Here is a 21,866-nt window from a genome sequence, read left to right on the forward strand (position 1 = left end):
AATAGCAACAGCTCGCTCACACCCTTTTCTTTATCTTTATTCCTATCTCTGCTGCTCTCGCTCTCTCTCAAGTGTCCTGTTTCTCTGACTCACTGACTTGCATTATCAATCTGTGCTTCTAGGTTGGCTCTCTAGACGAGATTAGTTTCCTGATCATTAGTGTTTCTGCTCTGCATTCTCTCCTGCCTGTCTTCATCTCATTGTGTGTGACTTAATTCTGCCTTGCAAAACCTAGACAATATTGTTGGGCTAGAAGACAGCTTACTTTTCCCTTTTTCTCAAAGAGGCAATCGTAAATTAGAAACGGTGCCATAAAAGCACAGCTCTAAAAATTCTATCTATTTTGTTTTCTGTCTCCAGCTGAATTTTTGCCGCCAGGATGGGGAAGCAGAACAGCAAGCTGCGCCCGGAGGTCATGCAGGACTTACTTGAAAGCACAGACTTCACAGAGCACGAGATCCAGGAATGGTACAAAGGCTTCTTGAGAGACTGCCCCAGTGGACACTTATCAATGGAAGAGTTTAAGAAAATTTACGGGAACTTTTTCCCTTACGGGGATGCCTCCAAATTTGCAGAGCATGTCTTCCGCACCTTTGATGCCAATGGCGATGGGACAATAGACTTCAGAGAATTCATCATAGCCTTGAGCGTGACTTCCAGGGGGAAGCTGGAGCAGAAGCTGAAATGGGCCTTCAGCATGTATGACCTGGACGGCAATGGCTACATCAGCAAAGCGGAAATGCTAGAGATCGTCCAGGTATGTAACACTAAGCCTTCAAAAAGAATCACCAGTGAGAACTGGAAGGTGTACAAGCTGTTACCTGTAGTTGTGTACCATCTATTCAGAATCAACCCATAGCCGACCCTCTGATGAGTTTTCAGAGGCAGTTAAATGCAAAAGAGGAGATTGCCTGTCCTTCTCCCATGGAGAAGCTGGTGGATTCAAACCGTGTACCTTTAGAATTGCAGCGCAGCCCCTTGCCACTAGGCCACCAGCACACCCTGTTGACCCACCAAGCCATTTTATTTGACCTGTTGTTATTGTTGTTGTTGAATTGCCAATGACTCATAGTGATCCTATGTACAACAGCCCTAAACCCTGATCTATCCTGTGCCATTCTTATTGTCTATACCGCTTTACCCCAGTCACTGAATCAATCTGTCTCATCTAAGAACTTCCTTTCTTGATCTGTCCCTCTCCAAGGACTGATCGCACCTTGTAACATGTCCAAAGTATGTCGGAGGAAGCTACCTACTTTAAAAAAGAAAAAGAAAGAAAGAAAAGAAACCACATTATGAAAAAGGGAGATGACACATCAAAATCCAGATTAATTGGTTTCACTTAAAAAATCAAAAGGGAACTCTGGTGGTCTAGTCAGTAGGGAGTTGTTAACCCAAAGGCAAATTATTCAAATCCACTAGCTACTCGGGGCAGGGAGCAAAGGAAAGATGAGCAATGTCCTCCTGAGGTAATAGCTTCTGAAAATCTGTTGGAAGGTCAGCTATGAGTTGGTTCTGACTCAACAGCAAAAAATAGTTGGGGGGGAAAAAAAGATTCAAAAGCACTGGCATCCCTGAGCCTACACTCTGCCTGAGCTCAGTCACCACCGTTGACAGAGGAAACTATGCCCTTCACTTGGCCAGGCTCGCGCTGGCCACACCATCTGCTTGTTGCCATGGGAACCTTGGGGTCTGTAGCCCCTCGAGTAGTGGTGAATGAAGCCCCTTGAGTAGTGGTGGATGATCAGACTTCACCTGGCTTTAAATCTTGGCTCCTTCACTCACTGTTTTTGTTATTTTGAGCAAGTCCGTTCACATAAGTAACCCTTGATAGCTTCATCTGTAAAATGGAACTTTAAATATGCTGTATATTTATATTTTATAACTATAAATAGCACTATGGTGCTATTTGCCTATTTTATGTGATTATTTCAAGACTAAATGTGGCTATGCTCACTACTGAGTGTGGTCATAAAGATCCGTCAATGCACCATCATCAGCTTATACCTTTATTAGACTTTTTTTAAGAACAGGAATCTTGACTCCATGCCTGCCCTATAGGAGGTAGGAACAGTGGAATGCTGAACTCTGTTATTTTGGTAGAAGTCACTGTTTTATTCCCTCAAATAATGCGCTAGAGTAAATCCCCTGAACAGAACAGAAGAAGAGACGTGGCACTGACCGCATCTGTCAGTGGTAAATCAGCACACATCTGTAGAAGTGGTCTCTCTCTATTTTTCATTGCTGCTGAGTCCTAACTAACTCAAAGCTGACCCTCCAGTGGATTTTCAGAGGCTATAAATTTCAGGGACAAGACTGCTCATCTTTCTCTCTCATCTTGCCTTTCGGTAAACAGCTCAGCTCCTCAGCCACCAGGGCAGAGCTCCAGGGAGGAAGATCGAAGTCTATAGTCGTGGCAATGGCAGTGAGACCAGCAGTGGTGGAACCAAGATACAAACCTTAGGGTGCCAGGTCATGACTTCCAGAGGGGATCAGTAGGGCCCTAACTGTAGCCGGTAGTAAGAGTTAGTGGTGGGCAGCATCAAAAAGGCAGATCCCAACAGCAGCTCACTATATTGGCATATGAGTGGGGCACTGCAGGGAAGCTCCTGGCAGCAGCCAGTGGAGCCAAGAAGACAGATTTTGGCTTATAGAGCTGGTCTCATCCCCAGAACATCTGGGTTCACACATAGTGCTTTGAACCTGGGAAACTTCTCGCCCACTAAGCCACCAGAGCCACGATCAGAATTCGTTCATCTACAACTAGTGATAATAATGGTGGCATAATAATCATACAATATGCTGCAAGTTGTTTCATCTTCTCCTAATGTTAATTGGCTTGTTTTCAGTTTCTAGCTTCAGAAACTCAGTAGAGGGTCACTATGCATTGGAATTGAGTTGAAAGCACTGGTAGAAGTAATTGGCACTGGAAAGAGATACTATAAAGAAGAAAAGAGACATTGTCCCTGTGGTATAGAACCCAGTTTGCAAGACAGTGCACGATTGTAGAGAAGGCACAAAGAAGCCAGCAGACATTACCCAGTCTCCCCAACTTACATGCAGTTCATGAGGGAATATAAAAAGTCATCATAAAACTCAAGACATGCTTGTACTGATGAAGGACTTTTCTTCCAGTAAAATACTGGAAAGTATAAGTATAAGGCCCAGTGACAGGGCCTTAGTGAGTTTCTGGGTCATAATTATAAAGATTAAAGAACAAAGCCAAGCCGACCGCCTTTGAATTGATACTACTTGGTAGTCATAGGACAAAGTAAAAGTCAAAGGAATTCCAAGGCTCTAAGTCTTCACCATGGACTACCAGGAGAACAAACAGGCCTGTCTTGGAGAGGCTGGAACCGGATGTTCCCTGGAAGCAAGGATAATGAAGCTCCGTCTCATATACTTAGGGCATGTGGCCAAGGGGGACCAGTCTTGGAGAAGGACATCATGCCTAGAAGGGTGGAGGGACAGCACAGGGGAGGAAGAACCTAGATGAGATGGATTGACATAGTGGTTTTGGCAATGGGTTCACCTGTGTCAGAGATGATAAAGTTGGCTCAGGATACTGCATGGTTCAGAACCACTCTTTGTAGGGTTGCTCTGAGTCATAGTTGACTTGATGGCACATAACAACAACAGGAAGTCTTCATGGGAGTGAAATGTCACGTCTTTCTCCCTTGGACCAGGATGGTGGGTTTGAACTGTTGACCTTTTAGGTAACAGCCAACTACAAGGGTTAACTAAACCATTGGACCAGCAGAACTCCTAACTGCAATAGCACATATTGCATAGTTATGCTTTTTTAAACTGGAAGCCTCTGGCCCTCCCTTTTCTCTTTCCTTTATCTCGTGTCTCCATGGCTTTACATCCTGACGATTAGCATTCACAACCACAGATGAGGAAATATTACAGCATCCTGAGGTGACTTCCAAATCCCCAGAGAGATTAGATTACATTTAGAACTATTTTCCTATTAAAGGCTTTCCTGTTCTATTCTGCTACTTTGCAAACTAGCAATTCATCTATTCTCTCTCATTCAAGTGATAATGTCCCTGCTTGCTATTATTCTGGATGAATCACTGAATTTCTCATTCTATTTCTTTTCCTCTGAAAGCCCTCACTCTAGGCCATGTCATTATCAGAAGTAGCTTTGTGCCTTTGTATTTCTTGGTTTTTGCTGGTTTGTGAAGGAGCCCTGATATTACAGTGGTTATGCACTCTGCTGATAAATGAAATACCAACAGTTCAGACCCAGCAGCCACCCTCCACTAGAGAAAAGACCTGACTATGTGCTCCAGACTTGGTGCATTCCACATTCCAATGATTATCCAATTACTAAAGAGCAGTGGTGTCAGCCTAAAGATAAAGTGAGCCTGATTCAAGCCATTATCTTTTCAATTGCTTGCTAGGTATCTGAAAGCTGAAAAATTACTAAGGATGACAGAAAAGTTGATACCTTTGAGATGTGGTGCTGGAGAAGAGTAATGTATTGTGGACTGCTAAGAGAATAAAACATGTCTGTCCTGGAAAAAGTGAAACCAGGGTGCTTGTGGGAGGCAAGGACGGTGCAACCCCATCTCACATACTTTGGGCATATTATCAGGAGAGGCCAGTCTTTTGAGATTGATGTCAAGCTTGTAAAGGTGGGGGGTCAATGCAAGAGTGGAAGAACCTTGACAAGATGGATAGACGCAATCACTGCAGCAATGGAGCCAACTGTGTTTGGCGATAGTGAGACTGGCGGAGGATAGAGCAAGGTTCAGCATTAACATCCTTAAGGTTGCTATGAACAATAAATGACTCGATGGCACATAACTACAACAACATCTGCTCCATAAAGATTATAGTCTAGGAAGCCCTATGTGGCAGTCTGCTCTGCCTTATACAGGGGCTATGAGTCAGAACCAACACAATAGCACACAGCTAGTCTTCATAGTTAAAGAGAATGAACATTTGCAAGTACTGTATTTGTTTCAAGGAAGCCAGTATCTACTAAAGCCTCACTGTCTACTGAGTGTCAATGGCAAAATATAAGGCCCCAGGAATCGATGGATACCAATTGACCAGTTTAAATTGACAGAGTCAGCCCTGGATGTGCTTACTAGTCTATGCCAGGAAATTTGGAGGACAGTTGTCTGGCCAACAGATTTGAAGAGGTCCATATTTGTTTCCATTCCCAAGTAAGGTGATCCAACAGAGTGTGGAAACTATCAAACAATATCATTATTATCACATGTAAGCAAAAATGCTGCTGAAGAACATTAAAAAACGGCTAGAACAGTACATAGATAGAGAACTGCCAAAAGTTCAAATAAGAATTAGAAGAAGCCATGGCACCAGGGATACCATTTCTTATGTCAGATGGATCCTTGCTGAGAGTAGAGATTCTAGAAGAACGTCTGTATATGCATTATTGACCATTCAAAGGCATTTGACTGTGAGGATCATAACAAATCATGGCTGGGAATCCCTCATGCAAAACCTATAGCTAGGCTAGGAGGCTGTTATACAAACAGAGTAAGGGAACACTGTGTAGTTTAAATTAAGAAGGGAATGTGTGAGGGCTGTATTCTCTCTCCATACTTGTTCAATCTGTATGCTGAGCAAATTACTTGAGAAGATGGACTCTATGAAGAGAATGTGGCATCAGGATGGGAAACTCGTCAATAATCTGGATTATGAAGATGACACAACCTTTCTTGCTCTAAATAAGGAGGACTTTAAGCACTTGATTAAGTAGATCAAAGAACACAACCTTCAGTGTGGATTGCATCTCAATGTCAAGAAAGCAAAGATTCTTAACAATTCTAGACCTGTAGACAGCATCATAATAGATGGGCAAAATATTGAAACTTCATCTTACTTGGATCCACAATTAACACCCTTGGTACCAATAGTCAGGAAATAAGGAGACACATTGCATTGGGAAAGTCTGCAGTTAGGGACCTCTCTGAAGTATTGAGGAATAATAATGTCAATGTGAGGACTAAAATGCATCTGATTCAGACCATGGTCTTTCTGATCACTTGCTATGCATCTGAGAAGATGACAGGAGAAGAATTGATGCCTTTAAAATGTGTTGGAGAAGAGCACTAATGTCCAGTGGACTGACAGAAGAAGAAACAGATGTGTCTTGAAGAGGGTGCAGCTCATGATGTGTTCTTTGGAGGCAAAGATGATGAGGCTTTCCCTCACATACTTCAGACTTGTTGCTAGGAAGAGGCATGTTCCTGGGAGAATGACATGATGCTTGGAAAGGTGGAGGGTCGGTGAAGGAGAGGAAGACCCTTGACCAGGTGGATTGAAACAGTGATTGCTGCAATGGGCTAGGAAGTGAGAGGATGACACAGGATAGGGCAGGGTTCAGATATGTTGTTCACAAGGTCACTATGGGTCATAGTTGAATTGACACAACCTAAATATAACAACTAACAAAAGCAAACTGTAAATGAGAAGATTCCTAAATTAGGATTTTACTTACTAATGTGACTAAAACCTGTAATGAAGAGCAATGATGTCACTCTGGAGACTAAGGTGAGCCTGATACAATCACTTACTATGCATTAGAGAGCTGGACAGTGACTAGGGAGGATAGAAGGAGAATTGATGCCTTTGAGCTATGGTGTTGGAGAAGAGTATTGAATATACCATGAACTGCTAAGAAAATGAACAGGTTTAACCTAGAGAGGGTTAAACCAGGCTGCTCCTTGGAGGCAAGGATTCTGAAGCTTTGTCTGACATTTTGGACATGTTGCAAGAAGGGAACCAATCCTTGGAAAAGGACAATGTGCTCAGGAGGGGGAAGGGACAGCGCAGGAGAGAAAGACCCTCTATAAGGTGGAATGATTCAGTGACTGGGGTAGCTGGGGTGGGTGTGTTGGAGTCAGTAAGATTGGCACAGGATAGAGCAGGGTTTAGGGCTATTGTACATAGGGTCTCTATGGGGGAGCTCCGGTGGCCTAGTGGCAAGAAGCTGCACAACAATCCCAGAGGTATGCGGTTCTCAAATCCACCAGATGCTCTGCTGGAGGATGGGCACTCTCCTCCTGTACCAGTAAGATCCAATTGGACAGTACACACAAAAAATAATAAAAAAATTTAAAAAAGAAACAAAAACCATAGGGTTGCTATGAGTTGCAGGTGACTCGACAGCACATAACAACAACAACAACAACAAAACCTATAGCTTGATTTTACAAGTGTCAGTGCAGGAATTGTTTGCTGAACCCACATTTCCCCATAATCCAGGAATTCAAGCAGCCTAAATATTGCCGATTTATGGCAGAAAGAGGACTCCATCTGCTGTCGCTGGGTTTGCACATGGATAAAGAGGACGACATACAGGAATGCAGGAGGGGCGATGACAGATTTCCCCCGAGACTCCTGAAGGAACAAAGTCCTGAATTCACCTTGGTTTTAGACTGATGTGATGGATTTCCGATTCCTAACCTCCAGAATTGTAAAATGGTTATATCAATGTTGGTTTTTATGTTTTATTTTAAGACTGTGTTGCTTTAAGCCCCTGACTCTGGTAACTTTTTGCAGCTTCAATAGAAAATGAATACAGTGATTTAATGTGACTTACTCATAGCAAGGCTCAAGGAACTTGCTTTGACATAAGGTTGGAAATATTTGTACTTATTGCTGTAATGTGCCATCCATTTGATTACGACTCATAGCAACTCTGAACAATAGCTCCGAACCCTGCCCTGTCTTGAGCCAGTCTCACCATCCCTGACACACCTACATGCATTGACACAGTCACGTATCAGTCCATCTCAGCGAGGGTTTTCCTCCGCTGTGCTGACCCTCTACCCTTCCAAGCATGATGTCTTTCTCCAAGGACGGTCTTCTCTGGAAATATGCCCAAAGTATGTGAGACAGAGCTTCAAAATCCTAGCCTCCAAAGAGTAAACTGGTTTCACACTCTCCAAGACAGACCTGTTTGTTTTCTTGGCAGTCCATGGCATGTTCAATACTCTTCTCCACCACAACTCAAAGGCATCAGTTCTTCTTCTGTCATCCTTCGTCATTGTCTAGCTCTCAGATGCATTTGAGAAGACCACAGCCTAGAGCACCCACACCTTTGTCTTCAGACTGACATCATTGCTCTTTAGCACTCTGGAGAGGTCCCTGAGAACAGGCTTTCCTAAGACAATTAGTCTTTTGATTTCCTGACTTCTAGTGTCAATAGTACTGATTGTGGATCTGAGCAAGAGGAAAAATCTCTTCTCCATATATCATGATGCAGTCAATTGGCCCGCTGGTTAAAATTTTGTTTTCTTGGTGTTGATATGCAATCCATATTGAAGGACACGACCTACTGCAGTAAATACATGTTATAAGTCTTTCTCTAATCCTTCCTCTAATCCTGATGCCACATTCTTCTTCATAAAGTCCAGCCTCCCAAATGACCTGTTCTGTATATAGATTGAAAAGGCATGGACAAAGGACACATCCCTGACTCACTCCTTTCTTGATTTTGATCCATGCAGTGTTCCCTTGCCCTGTCTAGATAACAGCTTTCTGGTCTAGGTATAAATTTCCTATAAGAACAATCGTATGTTCTGGGAATCTCATTTTTCTCAGTGTTAAGCGCAAGTTTGTGATACATACAGTCAAATGCCTTTACAGAGTGAATAAGACACAAATAGGTATCCTTCTGATACTCTGTGCTTTTAGCCAAGATACATCTGACATTGACAATAATATCCCTAGTGTCACTAACTCTTCTAAATCCAGATTGTAGTTCTAGAAGTTCTCTGTTGATGTACTGGTCTGGCAATTTTTGGATAATCTTCAGCAAGATTTTGCTTGTGTGTGATATTGTTCAGTAATTTCAAGACTCTGTTGAATTATCGTTTTTGGTAATGGGAATAAATATAGATGTCTTCCAATCAGTTGGCCAGGTAGGTGTCCTTCAGATTTCTTATCACAACCTGGTGAGCACATCCAGGGCTGCATCTGTTTGTTGAGATATGTCAATTGGTAGTCCATCAATTCCTGAGATCTTCTTTTTTTGCCAGTTCCTTCAGAACAACTTGAATGTCTCCTTTTATTACCATTGCTTCTTGATCATATGCTATTTCATGAAGTTGTTTTGTGTTAGCCATTTTTTTTTATCATGACTATGCATTCCCTCCATTTCTTTTTAATGTTTCATGTTTGTAATTAGTGTATTTGTTATTTTAATATTAATTATTACTTCTAATGCCCTTACTGATCAAATAACCATTGTATTACAATATAACTTTCTTCTAACTATAAATAATTTTGATCCATTGTTAACGGATATTTTTTGGTAAATATTTAAAAATTTATTTTGTAGCAGACATGTTTCGTTCCAAAACTCCAATGAGATTCTTTGTGTATCTGTATTTATTGTTGCACATTTTCTTTCCCCTTTCCACCTCCCTCTTCCAGCTCACCCCACAATGCATCCCTTCCAATCCAGATTGTTGTCATGCAGATAATGCCTAATCATATATTTCTTTCAGACAGTTTTTCTCATCATCTGTTCTAATACGGTGTTAATTATCTATCCTTTTTTTCATTCTCTCCCCATCCTGTTTTATAAGAGTGGTGTTAGGCAGTATTTGTCCTTTTGTGGCTGAGAAATTTCACTTAGCATAATGTCTTCCAGGCTCCCCCATCTTATTTAATGTTTTAAGAGTTCATCATTTTTCAATGCTGCTTAATGTTCCATTGTTTGAATGTACCACAGTTTTTCTAACCATTCATATGTTTATGGGTGTTTGTGTTGCTTCCATCTCTTTGTTATTGTGAATATTGCAGCAAGAAACATAGGTGTGATACATCTGGGTGGTGGTTTTGGTTTCTTTAGAGTATATTCGCAGAAATGGAATTGTTGGGTCAAATGATATTTCTATTTCGAACTTTTTGAGAATGCACCAGACCACCTTTCATAGTGGCTGCATCATTTTACATTCCTATCAACCGTGAATAAGAATTGCAATCTCTCTACAACCTCATCAGCGTTTGTTTTCTGCTGCCTGTTGAACTTTGTTATTGTTGCTGGTAACTGATTCTTTTCATGAAGGCCAAGGAAACTTCAGAATACCCTTTTGTCTACATTTTTACATATTATCACTGAATGTAAGCTGAGGGAATGAGATTGGGAGCTGTCTTAGTTATCTAGTGTTTTTCTAAAAGAAATAATGTAAAAGATAACTTTACAAATAAATTTAAAGCCTTGCTGTTCTGAAAGCTGAAAGTCTGAATTCAGAGTGGCTCTAGGGGAAGGCCTTCTCTCTCTCTCTGCCACTTTGTGTGTGTGTGTGTGTGTGTGAGAGAGAGAGAGAGAGAGAGAGAGAGAGAGAGAGAGAGAGAGAGAGAACACAAGGAAGGTCACCTCTTCAATATCTGTGGGCCTAGCATCCTTTGAATATTTTCATATGTTGCCCTTGGTCTAGGAGACTATCAGCAAAGGGACCTTGGGCCAAAAGGATGAGTTTTGCTCCCAACTGCTCTTTTTTTGGTAGTAGTCAGTCACTTTTATCACTTCTTTTAATTCCTTTTATATTGCAAAAGAAATTGACTCAAGGTACAATGTACTCCTGTAGATTGTATCTCACTTCATTATCATAACTACCTTTAATCCTGCCTCATTAACATCACAGAAGTTAGGATTTACAATACAAAGATTAATTACATTGGATCACAAAATGGAGAATAATTACTTGATAAAATACTGAGAATTATGCCTTAGACAATCTGACACAAATTTTGATGGAACTCAGTTCAATCCAGAATAGCAATGTATTGGTAGTTCAAAGGAGATTCTGGTTTTGTTTCTTTTAGCTAGATGGGAAAAGATTCGCTTTGTGATCCAATTCATGGTGAGTAATATCTATCTATCCATATAGTACAGATCCCTTGGTTGTGTAAGCTCTTTGCAACCAGCTGCTGTTAGATTTAAAGATTAGCAATTTAAAGTCACCCAGGAGTGCCACTGCTTCTGTGAAGATTACAATCTGAAAACCCTCTGGGAGGAAAACAAAGTTCTATCCCATGGACTGCAAAAAGAACAAACAAACATCTCAGAGAAATTGTGGCCAGGGTGCTCTTTGACAACAAGGATGGTAAATCTTTGCCTCATATACTTTGGGCATGTTATTAGGAGGGCTATTCCTTAAAGAGGGACATCATTCTTGGAAATGTGAAGAGGCAGCAAAAGAGAGGAAGACCCTCAATGAGATGGATTGACACAGTGATGGCAGCAATGGGCCCAATTTTGTCAGAAATTATGAGGATGACACAGGATAAGACAAGATTCTAATCTGTTCAGATCTTATTCATTGTGTTACTATGAGTTGTACTCAACTCAATGGCACATAACAACAGTAATAATAACATTAATAACTTCTACTTTCTGACACAGGAGGTTATAATAAGTCAAAGTCAACTAGGCAGCCAGGGGTTTGGTTTGGCTTTCCTTTGCTTTGCATTTTGGTAATCCATTGAGTAACCTAATGGGGAAGGAAGATGATGGTGATGGTCATCAAAGAGCAACAAACAAACTCACAGATAGTCCCACCTGAGTAGGAGAATACAAGGCTGTGACCAATTCAGACAGCCATCCTGTGAGTATTTGTACCACAGAAGATCAAAATAAGAACTAGAGAGATTTCTTTGTATTTTTACAGAACCATTTCCTGAGTGGCATTTGCATTTCCCCCAAAGGGCTTTCTAAATTGGTGTCATAGACACTATGTCACTATTAATATGTTCCTTGGAGACTGAAAACACTGTACTCTTCTGGTTCTGAAAAAAAAAAAAAAAGGAAAGAGCTTCAATTCCATTTTTATTCAACCCCTGGGAGTTCAGCTTCAAACTCTTGCCTACTTCTCAATTATGAATGTGGACAACAGATGTTAGACTGGAATGTTAAGTTAGATTTTTTTTGTTTTCCTAGAGAAAATCCTTTCAGACAATTGCTTACACTGGTGACCTCTAGAACTTCATGCTTATTGGTTGGGCTTGATGTGGCCCTTTCTTATTAAGGGATTACTCTAAAAATTATGTTGCCAACCCAAAGTATTTGGTTCAAATCCACCAGAAGCTCTGCAGGAGAAATATGAAGAGAAATAGTCTCTTCCCATGTGATTCACTGCCTCTTTAGCTATGAGTTAGTTCCAACTCCACAGTACACAACAACAACTTATTATCACAAGTCACACTGTACCTTTCAAGTTTACGTTAATGTAGCAAGCACCAAGTATCATCTGGCAAACATTAATGCAATGCCAAAAGGCACCTACCTCTCTCTGGCTCCTTTCTAGTCTCTTTCCTTCCACTGTTCCCTAAATATGAGTCTTCTCAAAGCAGAGTTCCTCACTTTTCTCCTTTATTATTTATTCTTTATGGGAAAACGTCATGGTTCAGTGCTTGCAATGGACTCTGTAACAAGTGCTATGCATGTTATCTTGGTTTCCTAGGACTGCAGTAACAAATTACAAACTACTATTGTTGTTCTTAGGTGCTGTCAAGTCGACTACAACTCATAGCGACTCTAAGAATAACAGATCTGAGCCCTGCCCTATCTAGTGCTATCTTCACCATCTCTGAAATACTTAATGCCACTGATACAGTCATTTTGTAAATCCATCTCACTGAGGGTCTTCCTCTTCTTTGTTGAACCCTCCACCTTTCCAAGCACGATATCTTTCTCACAGGTTGGCCTTTCCTAATATAATAATACGTCCGAAGTACGTGAGAAGAGGTTACACCATCCTTGTCTCTAAGGAGCACTCTGGTTTTATTTTCTCCAAGACAGATCTGTTTGTTCTTTTGACAGTCCAGGGAATGTTCAGTCCTTTTCATCAACACAACTCAAAGGCGTGAATTCTTCTGTCATCCTTATTCACTGTCCAACTTCAGATGCATAGCAGGTAATTGAAAATACAATAGCATGCACCAGGTACACCTGAGTCTTCAAACTGATGTTATTATTTCTTAGGATTTTGAAGAGGTCCTTGACAACAGATTTTCACGACGTAAAAGAAATTTTTGTTTTCTTGACTACTAGTACTAAGGCTATTGATTATGGATGCAAGGAAGATGAGATTTTGACAACTTCAACATTCTCCATCTGTCATGATGTCATCTATTGGTCCAGTTAAGAGAATTTTTGTTTTCTTGCTGTTCAGACATTAAGATATAATGCAGCATGTATTTCAAGACCTCTTCACTTCCAGCAAGCAAGGTTGTTTCATCTGCACAATGCAGGTTGCTTATTAGTCTTCCTCTGATTCTGATGCCACATTCTCAAATTCTGATGCCAGCTTTTCAAATTATTTATTCAGCATACAGATTTAATAGATATTGAATGTAGAGAGGCCAAAACAAAGTGAGAAATGCTAAAATAAAGGAGATTACTAGAAGATTTCCAAGGGCAGCTTGAGAAGGCAAAGCAAACTATTATAACAAAATGTGCAAAAAAAAAAAAGAGAAGAACTTGCTTGGCATTCTCAAGGTGAAAGAACTAAAGAATAAATTCAAACCACGAGTTTCAACACATCACACTGAATATAGTATTGAAAGATACTATGGACAAAATCTTGAATGACCCAGGAAGCATAAAAAGAAAATAAAAGGAACAGTATTAGTACAGTCATTGTACTAATCATTGGCTGACACGGAACCATTTCAAAAAGTATTACAGCAGCCTCACCAGGGTGAGCTGAGGTGGGGACAGGGACAGATGAAGGAGTACACCCTGTGCCCTCACCATCTCCAGGTCATGCTAGTGGTAGCCTCTGGACCGGCAAGGCTTCCTCCAGGTCGCCTGGAGTCCTGGATCTGATTTAATGTGGTCTCTGCATGTCTGTACCATGTCTCTGGGCTGGTGGCCTCAGGTGATGGCGCAGAGGCACCGAGGCTCCCAGCAAACCTTGGCACCACCTGACAGAAAAGATGTGACACCCTCGGGTTTGAGAACGAATGTACTTTCAGCCTTCAGTGATGAGTAACTAGGTTCTGGCCCTGTATCGTTGGTCCTGTTCCTCAAGGTTGCAGGTGTTTAACATCTACACAGCAGGACCTTCCCCATTTGCCAGTTCTTTCTGTCCTGTAATCAGCTAACTTTGTGGCTTTGATGTCAAGTATACATGTTACTTTTATGTGTATTTAATAATGGAATTTAACTTTGCACAGTCCTCTTAAGTTTCCCTTAAATAAAAGTGACTTAATTATGTCATTTAAAAAAAAAGCATCATATGATCAAGAATGAATGGTAATTAAGGAAGAAGTTCAAGCTTCACTGAAGACCTTGGGGAAAAAATAAGGCTCTAGGAATTGACGGGATATCAATTGACATGCCTCAATAAACAGATAGATATCTGGATATGCTCACAAGTCTATGTGAAAATTTGGAAAACCGCCATCTGACCAACCAACTGGAAGAGACTCATATTTGTTCCCATTCTAAACAAAAGCGATCCAACAAAATGGGGAAAGTGTCAAACAATACAACTAGTATCATATCCAAGTAAAATCTTACTAAAGATTATTTTAAAAGCCTGCTAGAACAGTATGTGGACAGAAAACTGCCAGAAATTCAAACTGTATTTAGAAGAGACTGTGACTCTGGGGATATCACTGCTAATGTCAGATAGATCTTAGCTAAAAGCAGAGATCATCAGAAGGATGTCTCTTTGTGTTTTATTGACTATGCAAAGGCATTTTATATGCCATAACAAATTATGGCTGACACTGAGAAGAATGAAAATTCCAGAACACTAAATTGTGCTGATATGAAAGGTATAACAGAAGAACCAATAATTAGACCAAGAAGCTTTTGTTTGAAAAGAGCAAGGGAATACAAATGGTTTAAAATCAAGAAAGGTGTGCATCAAGGCTTATTCTCCTTTCCTCCATACTTATTCATCACAAACTAGGTTGGAGGTTAAAAGTCCAAAAGTAAGGTTGCGTTTTTCAGGAGAGTCTGAAGAAGAATCTATTCTATGTCTGTCTCTCTCAGCATCTGGTGGTTTCTGGCAATCCTTGCATTTCTTGACTTGCAGTCACATCACTCCAATTACTGCCTCAATCATATGACATTCTCCTTACTGTGTGTCACTGTCAAAATTGCCTTCTTTAAGGACATCCTTCATTCCGTTAGTGTCCACCCTAAACCAGAATTACTTCATTTTGCTCAATTACTTCAAAGGCCCTATTTCCAAATAAGGTAATGTTCACAGGTTATGGTGAACATAACACTATCAACCAAGTGCACTTGGGTGATCTTATTTATTCTTACAATAACATTATTAGCCCCAATTTATGACTAAAGAAATCAAATGCTTCCAGATTTTTATTTCCATCCCCAATCTTGAACACTGATATGTCCAACAGTGAATTAACATCTCACATGAATGTTACATTGGTACTTCAAAGAAAGCATTCCAAAAGTAAACTCATAATCTTCTCTCCAAAAAGCCCACCATCTACTCTATCAAGTCAAATATATCTCCCTCCTTGTCTATCTCTGTATCTAGGCAATCACTAGAACTATTAAATAGGCCTCCCTAATATTTTCACACCTATCATTCCTGTCCATACATTCTAAAGGTAAAAGGAGCAGATGCAATAGAGGGGTGGCCAAGTCAGACTTCTGCCTGCTTCATAAAGGGGCACTGTCCCCATCAATAACATCCATAGTACTAAACAAATAGCTACATTGTCAGGCATACCACCTCCTATGCTCTTACTTTTATTTCTTTCAATGATTGAGTCCAGTTTTCATTGCAACTTGGCTCACAGACTTAACTCACAGTTGCAGGGTTTCTTAGGGAAATAGGTTGAGGAATGGAGGAAGACAAAGAATACCACACAATGCGATTCCAAGTTTAGTCCAGCAGTCTCAAGCCAGATTAACAAGACACAATTCCTCATTTAATGAATGTCTAGGTTCGGCTCAGCAGCACAAATGTACCTCTGGTTTCCTCAATTATCCAGCACACTTTATCTCCAAACAGTTAAAAGTCAGCTTTTCCTTCAATCATCCAGCAAGCAAAACCTTTAACTCCAAGGCTACCTGTGGTTACACGTTACCACAGTCTCTTCATAGCAGTGCCACAATCTCTTCACCATCTCTCCACCACCAGTATGGAAAACATTCTCTTATATTGTTCCCATAGCTATTGATGATTTGCAAGACCCTGTGTCTGCAGTTAAGATAGCTAAAGACCATGCCTCCAATGGGGGCTAACACAATGGATGCTGTTGTGTACTGTTGAGACGGAACCAACCCACAGATGACCCTTTGGCAGGTTTTCAGAGGTAGTAATCACACAGGAAGAGATTGCTCATCATTCTTCCATGTAGCAGCTGGTGGCCTCAAACTGTGTGCCTTTGGGATTGCAGCACAGCTTCTTGTCATGAGGCCACAGAGCTCTGACAATACACTAATATTGTCTTATTTCAAGTTAGTTTTTCACCAGTAAATGTAATGTTAGACATAGCCTTTTCATAAAATGCCCCTTCTTCAAGTTGAGAAAATTCTCTTGGTCTTCATTCGCTGAGAGTTTTGTTGGTTTTTAACCAAGAATAGACATTGAATATCATCAACTTTTTTTTTCATGGAGTAATTTGATGGTTTTTCCTTTTCCATTTGTTAACATGGTAAGTTGATTGATTTTTGAATGCTGAAACAACCTTGCAATCCTAGGATAAATGCTACTTAATCATGATGAATTATCTTTTTAATGTATTGTTAGATTTGATTTGACAGAAATGTTATTAGAATTTTTGCATCCATATTCATGAGGGATATTAGTTTTTCATTTTCCTGGAATGTCTTGCATTAGACAAAATTGGCCTCATAGAATGGACTGTAATATCAGGATTTAATGTCGGGACAATGCTAGCCATACCAATGATTTGGATATTACTCTTGTCTTTTCAATTTTTTTACATGACTTTGTTTGAATTGGTATTATTGTCTGATTAAATGTTTGGTGGAATTTTCCATGGAGCTCTTTGACTCTAGAGTTACACATGCAGCTTCTTTATTAGATTGAGGGTTTTTTTTTTCTTGTTAGTTTATGTCTATGGCTTTCATGAAGTTTAGAGTATTTGGGGCAACAGTATTTTCAAATATACAATGGCACCCACTCTCCTCTCCTTTAAGGCCTTACATAGATGATAAGTAGAAGATAGATAGATAGATAGATAGATAGATAGATAGATAGATAGATAGATAGATATGGATGAAGATAGAGTTAGACACATATGAAGCTTTTCTATAGTGCCCTGATAAACTCTTTAAATTCAAGGATGGTGAGATTTTTGTCTCACATGCATTGGGCATTTTGTCAGGAAGGACCAGTGAGCAGCAAAGGCTATTATGATTGCAGAAGTAGAAGGTCAGTGAAGGAGAGAAAATCTTTCAAGGAGCTGGATTTACACAGTGACAGCAAAAGTGGCTTTGAGGGCAGCAGAAATCATGCAAAATGCACAGGATCGAGCATGGCTTTGTTCTGTTGTACATGAGGACACTGTGAGTTTGGACACAACTCAATGGCTCCTAACAATAACAGCACCAACATGTTTCATTTTGGATGCTTTTTATTGCTACATCTTTATAGTCATGAATATTTTTTTTTACTATGAGGTCCTCTCTGCCATTAATTCCACGCATTGTGTTTTTGCTTCAGACATTGTCGTTTTCAGTTAATAATTTGGATTATTTTACATACTCTGTATGGTTGACTTTTTGAGCAAATGGAGCACAGTTATACTAACTATTTTACTGTCCTTCTGCTAACGCTAACATCCTTATCAGTTTACGACTGCTTGTTCCATGGCTTACAGGCTGCATTTTCCTGTATCTTTGTATGCCTGGTATCCCCCCCCCCCGCCCCGATGCTGTTGTTATGTACCATTGAATCAGAGCTAGCCCAGATCTGATTCTCTAGCAGGACTTCAGAGGTAGTAAATCATGCAGGAGGAGATAACCCATCTTTCTTTTGCAGAGCAGCTGGTGGATTCAAACTACATACCTTTGAGTTGGTAGCATAATTCCTTAGCACTAAGTCACCAGAGCTCCCTATTGGATTCTAGACATTGTGAATTCGGCTGTGTTGGGTGCTGGATATTTCTGTATCTTTACAGATACTATTGAGATTCATTCTGAGGCATAACAACATTATTTGGGAAAAGCTTAAACTTTCCAGGTCTTACTTTTAGGTCTTATTTTTGAGATATATTAGATAACGCCTGTGATTTTGTATCCAATTTGTAGGCTAATCAGTCATCCCCTTCCCTACTGAGACAAGGACCTTTCTGAGTACTTAGTTCCCTCTGAGTCTTGAAGATTTCTTGTCTGTGTGTTGAGAACAGTTACTCTTCTTGGCTCTGCGTGAGGACCAGGCACTCTTCCCTCTAATCCTTTTATTTACTGCTTCCCCAGCATTGATTAGTTTCCTCTCATGCAGACCCTGATTTAATTGGGTATTTAAGGTGGACCCTCTGCAGAACCTTGAAGTTCTGTCTGTGCAACTCTCTTTCCTCTCGCACAAACTCTGGCTACTTTGATCTCTCTAGACTCGCAAGTTCATCTTCTCAACTCACTGAGTTCACTAGGCTACATGTAATTCTCCCTTCATGCACCATGATGGACAAAAAAAATCAGCAAGTTGGAGCAATTATGCTGTTGTTAGGTGCCATCAAGTCAAACGCACCTCACAGAGACTCTGAACAACAGATCTGAAACTCGCCCTGCCTGCATCATCTTCATGATCCCCATCAAGCTAAAGCCCTTGCAATAGTCTCTGTGTCAGTCCAATCTCATTGAGGGTCTTCCTGGCTTTCAGCGATGCTCTGCCTTTCCCCGCATGATATCTCTAAGGATTGGTTCCTCCTGAAAATATGTCCAAAACAAGTAAGACAACATTTCCTGATCTTTGCTTCTAAGGAGCATTCTGATTGCACTTCCTTCAAGATAGCAAGGTTTGTTCTTTTGGCAGTCCGTGGGATATTTATTACTCATCACCAATACCACAATTCATAAGCATCAAGTCTTCTTTTGCTTTCCTTATTCATTGTCCAAGTTTCACATGCATAGGAGGCACTGGATCAAACACACCTTAGTCTTTAAATGTCTTGTTCTTTAGAACTTTGGGAAGATCTTTGACAGCTGATTTCTTTAATGCAACATGTCATTTGATTTCTTGACTGCTGATACCAAAGGTGTTGATTGTGGGCTTCAATCTTTTTATTCATCTGTCATGATGTTGTCTATTGATCCAGGAATGAGGATTTTCGTGTGTTTTTTTTTTAATGTAGAAATGTAATCCATTTTAAAGAGTCTTTGAACTTCTTCAATCAGTATCGAGTCTTCACTTTTTGCAAGCAAGATTGTTAGCTTCAAAAATGCAAATTGTTAATGAGTCTTTCTCTAATCCTGATGCCACATTTTTCTTCATATAGTTCAGCCCCTTGAATTATTTTAAAAATAATGGAGTGTTCAGCACACAAATTAAATAGATATTTATTGTTGTTGTGTTGTTATGTACCATAGAGACAGAACTGACCCATCACTGACCATCCAGCAGGTTTTGAAAGACAATAAATCATACAGGAGGAGATTGCTCATCTTTTTCCTGAAGAGCAGCTGGTGGGTTGGAACTGCACGCCTTTGAGATTGCAATGCAGCTTCTTACCACTAGGCCACCAAAGCTTCCTCAAATAGGTGTAAAGAAAGGATATAACCCTGAAGCACACCTTTCTTGACTTTAAACCAAGAGGTTCTGTTTAGACAACTGCTTCTTGGTCTATGGATAGGTTTCACATGAGCACAAAATATTCTGAGATTCCCATTCTTCTTAATGTCAGTCATAATTTGCTGAAAATGAAAATATGTCTATGAGTGGAGAAATCATAGGAATTACTAATTTTGCTTCTGGCTCCTCAGAGACCACTGACCTTCACTTCCTAGTGCAATGTGCCTTGGAAAGCATTCTCTTACAAGATTTGTCATTTCTTTTCTTTTTGTTTATTTCAAGTAGGAGGGTAGACTTCACCCCCTTTACTCCTCCTTGACAGGAGCAATGCTTTCTACTCTCATTTTCATGTATTTGTCTACTTCTGTCCCTTTCTGCCACCTTACTGTAAGCTCTTTGGAGGAAAGAACTAGGCTTTTCTCTCTTCAAATCTAAAGATATTAACATAGTTATTGGTGCCAAATATGTGGCCAATAAATATGTGTGAATGAATGAAGTGTTGGACTCCCAAACATGCAAAGGTGAATAAAACAGTGTCATTGTCATGAAGAAACTCAGAGCTATTGGTAGGCTAATCCTCCTGGAAAAACACTGTGGTTTATCTAGTCTGATTAAAAAGACATGGATTAGAACTCAACTGAAAAGGAAGCTGGGTTAAGGATCAGCCATGGTGCAGAAAAAGTTTATGGAATATTTGTTGCACAAACTCAAAGATGATTTATGATAGATGGACTGTAAGTGCAACAAGCAAATCCCTAACTGAACTAGTTCTCGGAGTCTTTTGTATGTTCATGTGCCTTGTGGCTTCCAGAAAGAGCTAAAGTTCTCAAATTGCTTTGATGAGGAGATCTCTTTTGGAAGACTGATTTTTCCTAAAAACTGTTGTGGGATAACTTCTTAACAGCATCCTCAACATGTGATTGCTCAACCTTAAGATATTTTCCATGTCCAAAAACTTGTTTCTGGAGAGAATTATATTGTGTGAACTAACTCAGTTTTATAAGGACAAATACTGCAGAAGACCATTATTGTAAAAATAAAAGGATAACTAATAAAACATGTATGGAACCCAAGGGGGCAAAGTGTGGGAGCAGAGGGGACAAGCTGGGTAGGGGTGAAACCACAGGGTTGAAAATTTGGTAAAGGAAATGGGAGGGATCTGGCAGAGACCTGGAAAGACAAGAGTAATGATGGACAAGATCCAATGGTGTTTAATTTTATAAAACATACTGCATGGGAGTTAATGTATGAAATACAATGTGAATGAAGAATAGTGTGAATCACAATGTATACAAACTTTGTAGGAAAACTAATATAACTAATAGTACTGTGCTGCAATCCCAAAGACATGTGGTTCAAACGTGCCAGCTGTTCCGTGGGAGATGGATGAGCACAGTCTTTCTGTGTGATTTATTGTCTCTGAAAACCCATTGAAGGGTTAGCTATGAGTTCATTGTGACTCAGCAGCACACAACAAGAGTCTGCCATTGAACATCTCTGAACATAAGAAAGTTCTTTACCAGTTACAATTTTATCTACCTCTCTATAACTCTTCAACTTATGGAGAAGGATATAGTGATGGCTTCTTTTTTACATAATAAATTCCTCTAGCACTGCTGCCTCTGAGTTGTGGTGTTGGAGAAGAATACTGACTATCCATGGACTACCAAAAGAACAAACAGATACGTCTTGGAATAAGTGTAGCCAATGTGATCCTTTGAGGCAAGGATGGCCAAGCTTTGTCTCACATACTTCGGGCATGCTGCTAGGAGAGGCTATTCCTTGGAAATGGAAATCATGTTTAGAAAGTTGGAGGATCAGTAAAAGAGAGAAAGACCCTCAGGAGACGGCTGGACATCATGACTGCAGTAGTGGTTTATGTGTGTCAGAGCGGAAGATGGCACGAGATAGGACAGGGTTCAGGGCTATTGTCCATGTTGTTGTTGTTGTTATGTGCCGTCGAGTCGTTTCCGACTCATAGCGACCCTATGCACAATAGCCCTAAACCCTGCTCTATCCTGCGCCAACTGCACCGCCTCTGACACACCCATCCTGATTACCCCAGTCACCAAATCAATCCATCTCATAGAGGGCCTTCCCCTCCTGCGTTGTCCCTCCACC

General features: G+C 40.3%; 1 protein-coding gene across 1 annotated transcript in view; it reads left to right on the forward strand.

Annotated features, from left to right (window-relative positions):
* The first annotated feature begins 366 nt into the window (after positions 1-366).
* The window catches only part of NCALD (neurocalcin delta), a 30,500-nt gene continuing 9,000 nt past the window's right edge, over positions 367-21,866 (forward strand). Inside the window, exon 1 of the mRNA XM_006897161.1 lies at positions 367-757. Within this exon, the coding sequence (XP_006897223.1) occupies positions 380-757 (378 nt within the window). The 5' untranslated portion in view covers positions 367-379. The remainder of the gene's footprint in view (positions 758-21,866) is intronic.

The sequence above is a fragment of the Elephantulus edwardii genome, unplaced genomic scaffold (assembly GCF_000299155.1).
Source record: "Elephantulus edwardii isolate Elephantulus edwardi_28Jun2011 unplaced genomic scaffold, EleEdw1.0 scaffold00202, whole genome shotgun sequence".
Taxonomy (NCBI): domain Eukaryota; kingdom Metazoa; phylum Chordata; class Mammalia; order Macroscelidea; family Macroscelididae; genus Elephantulus; species Elephantulus edwardii.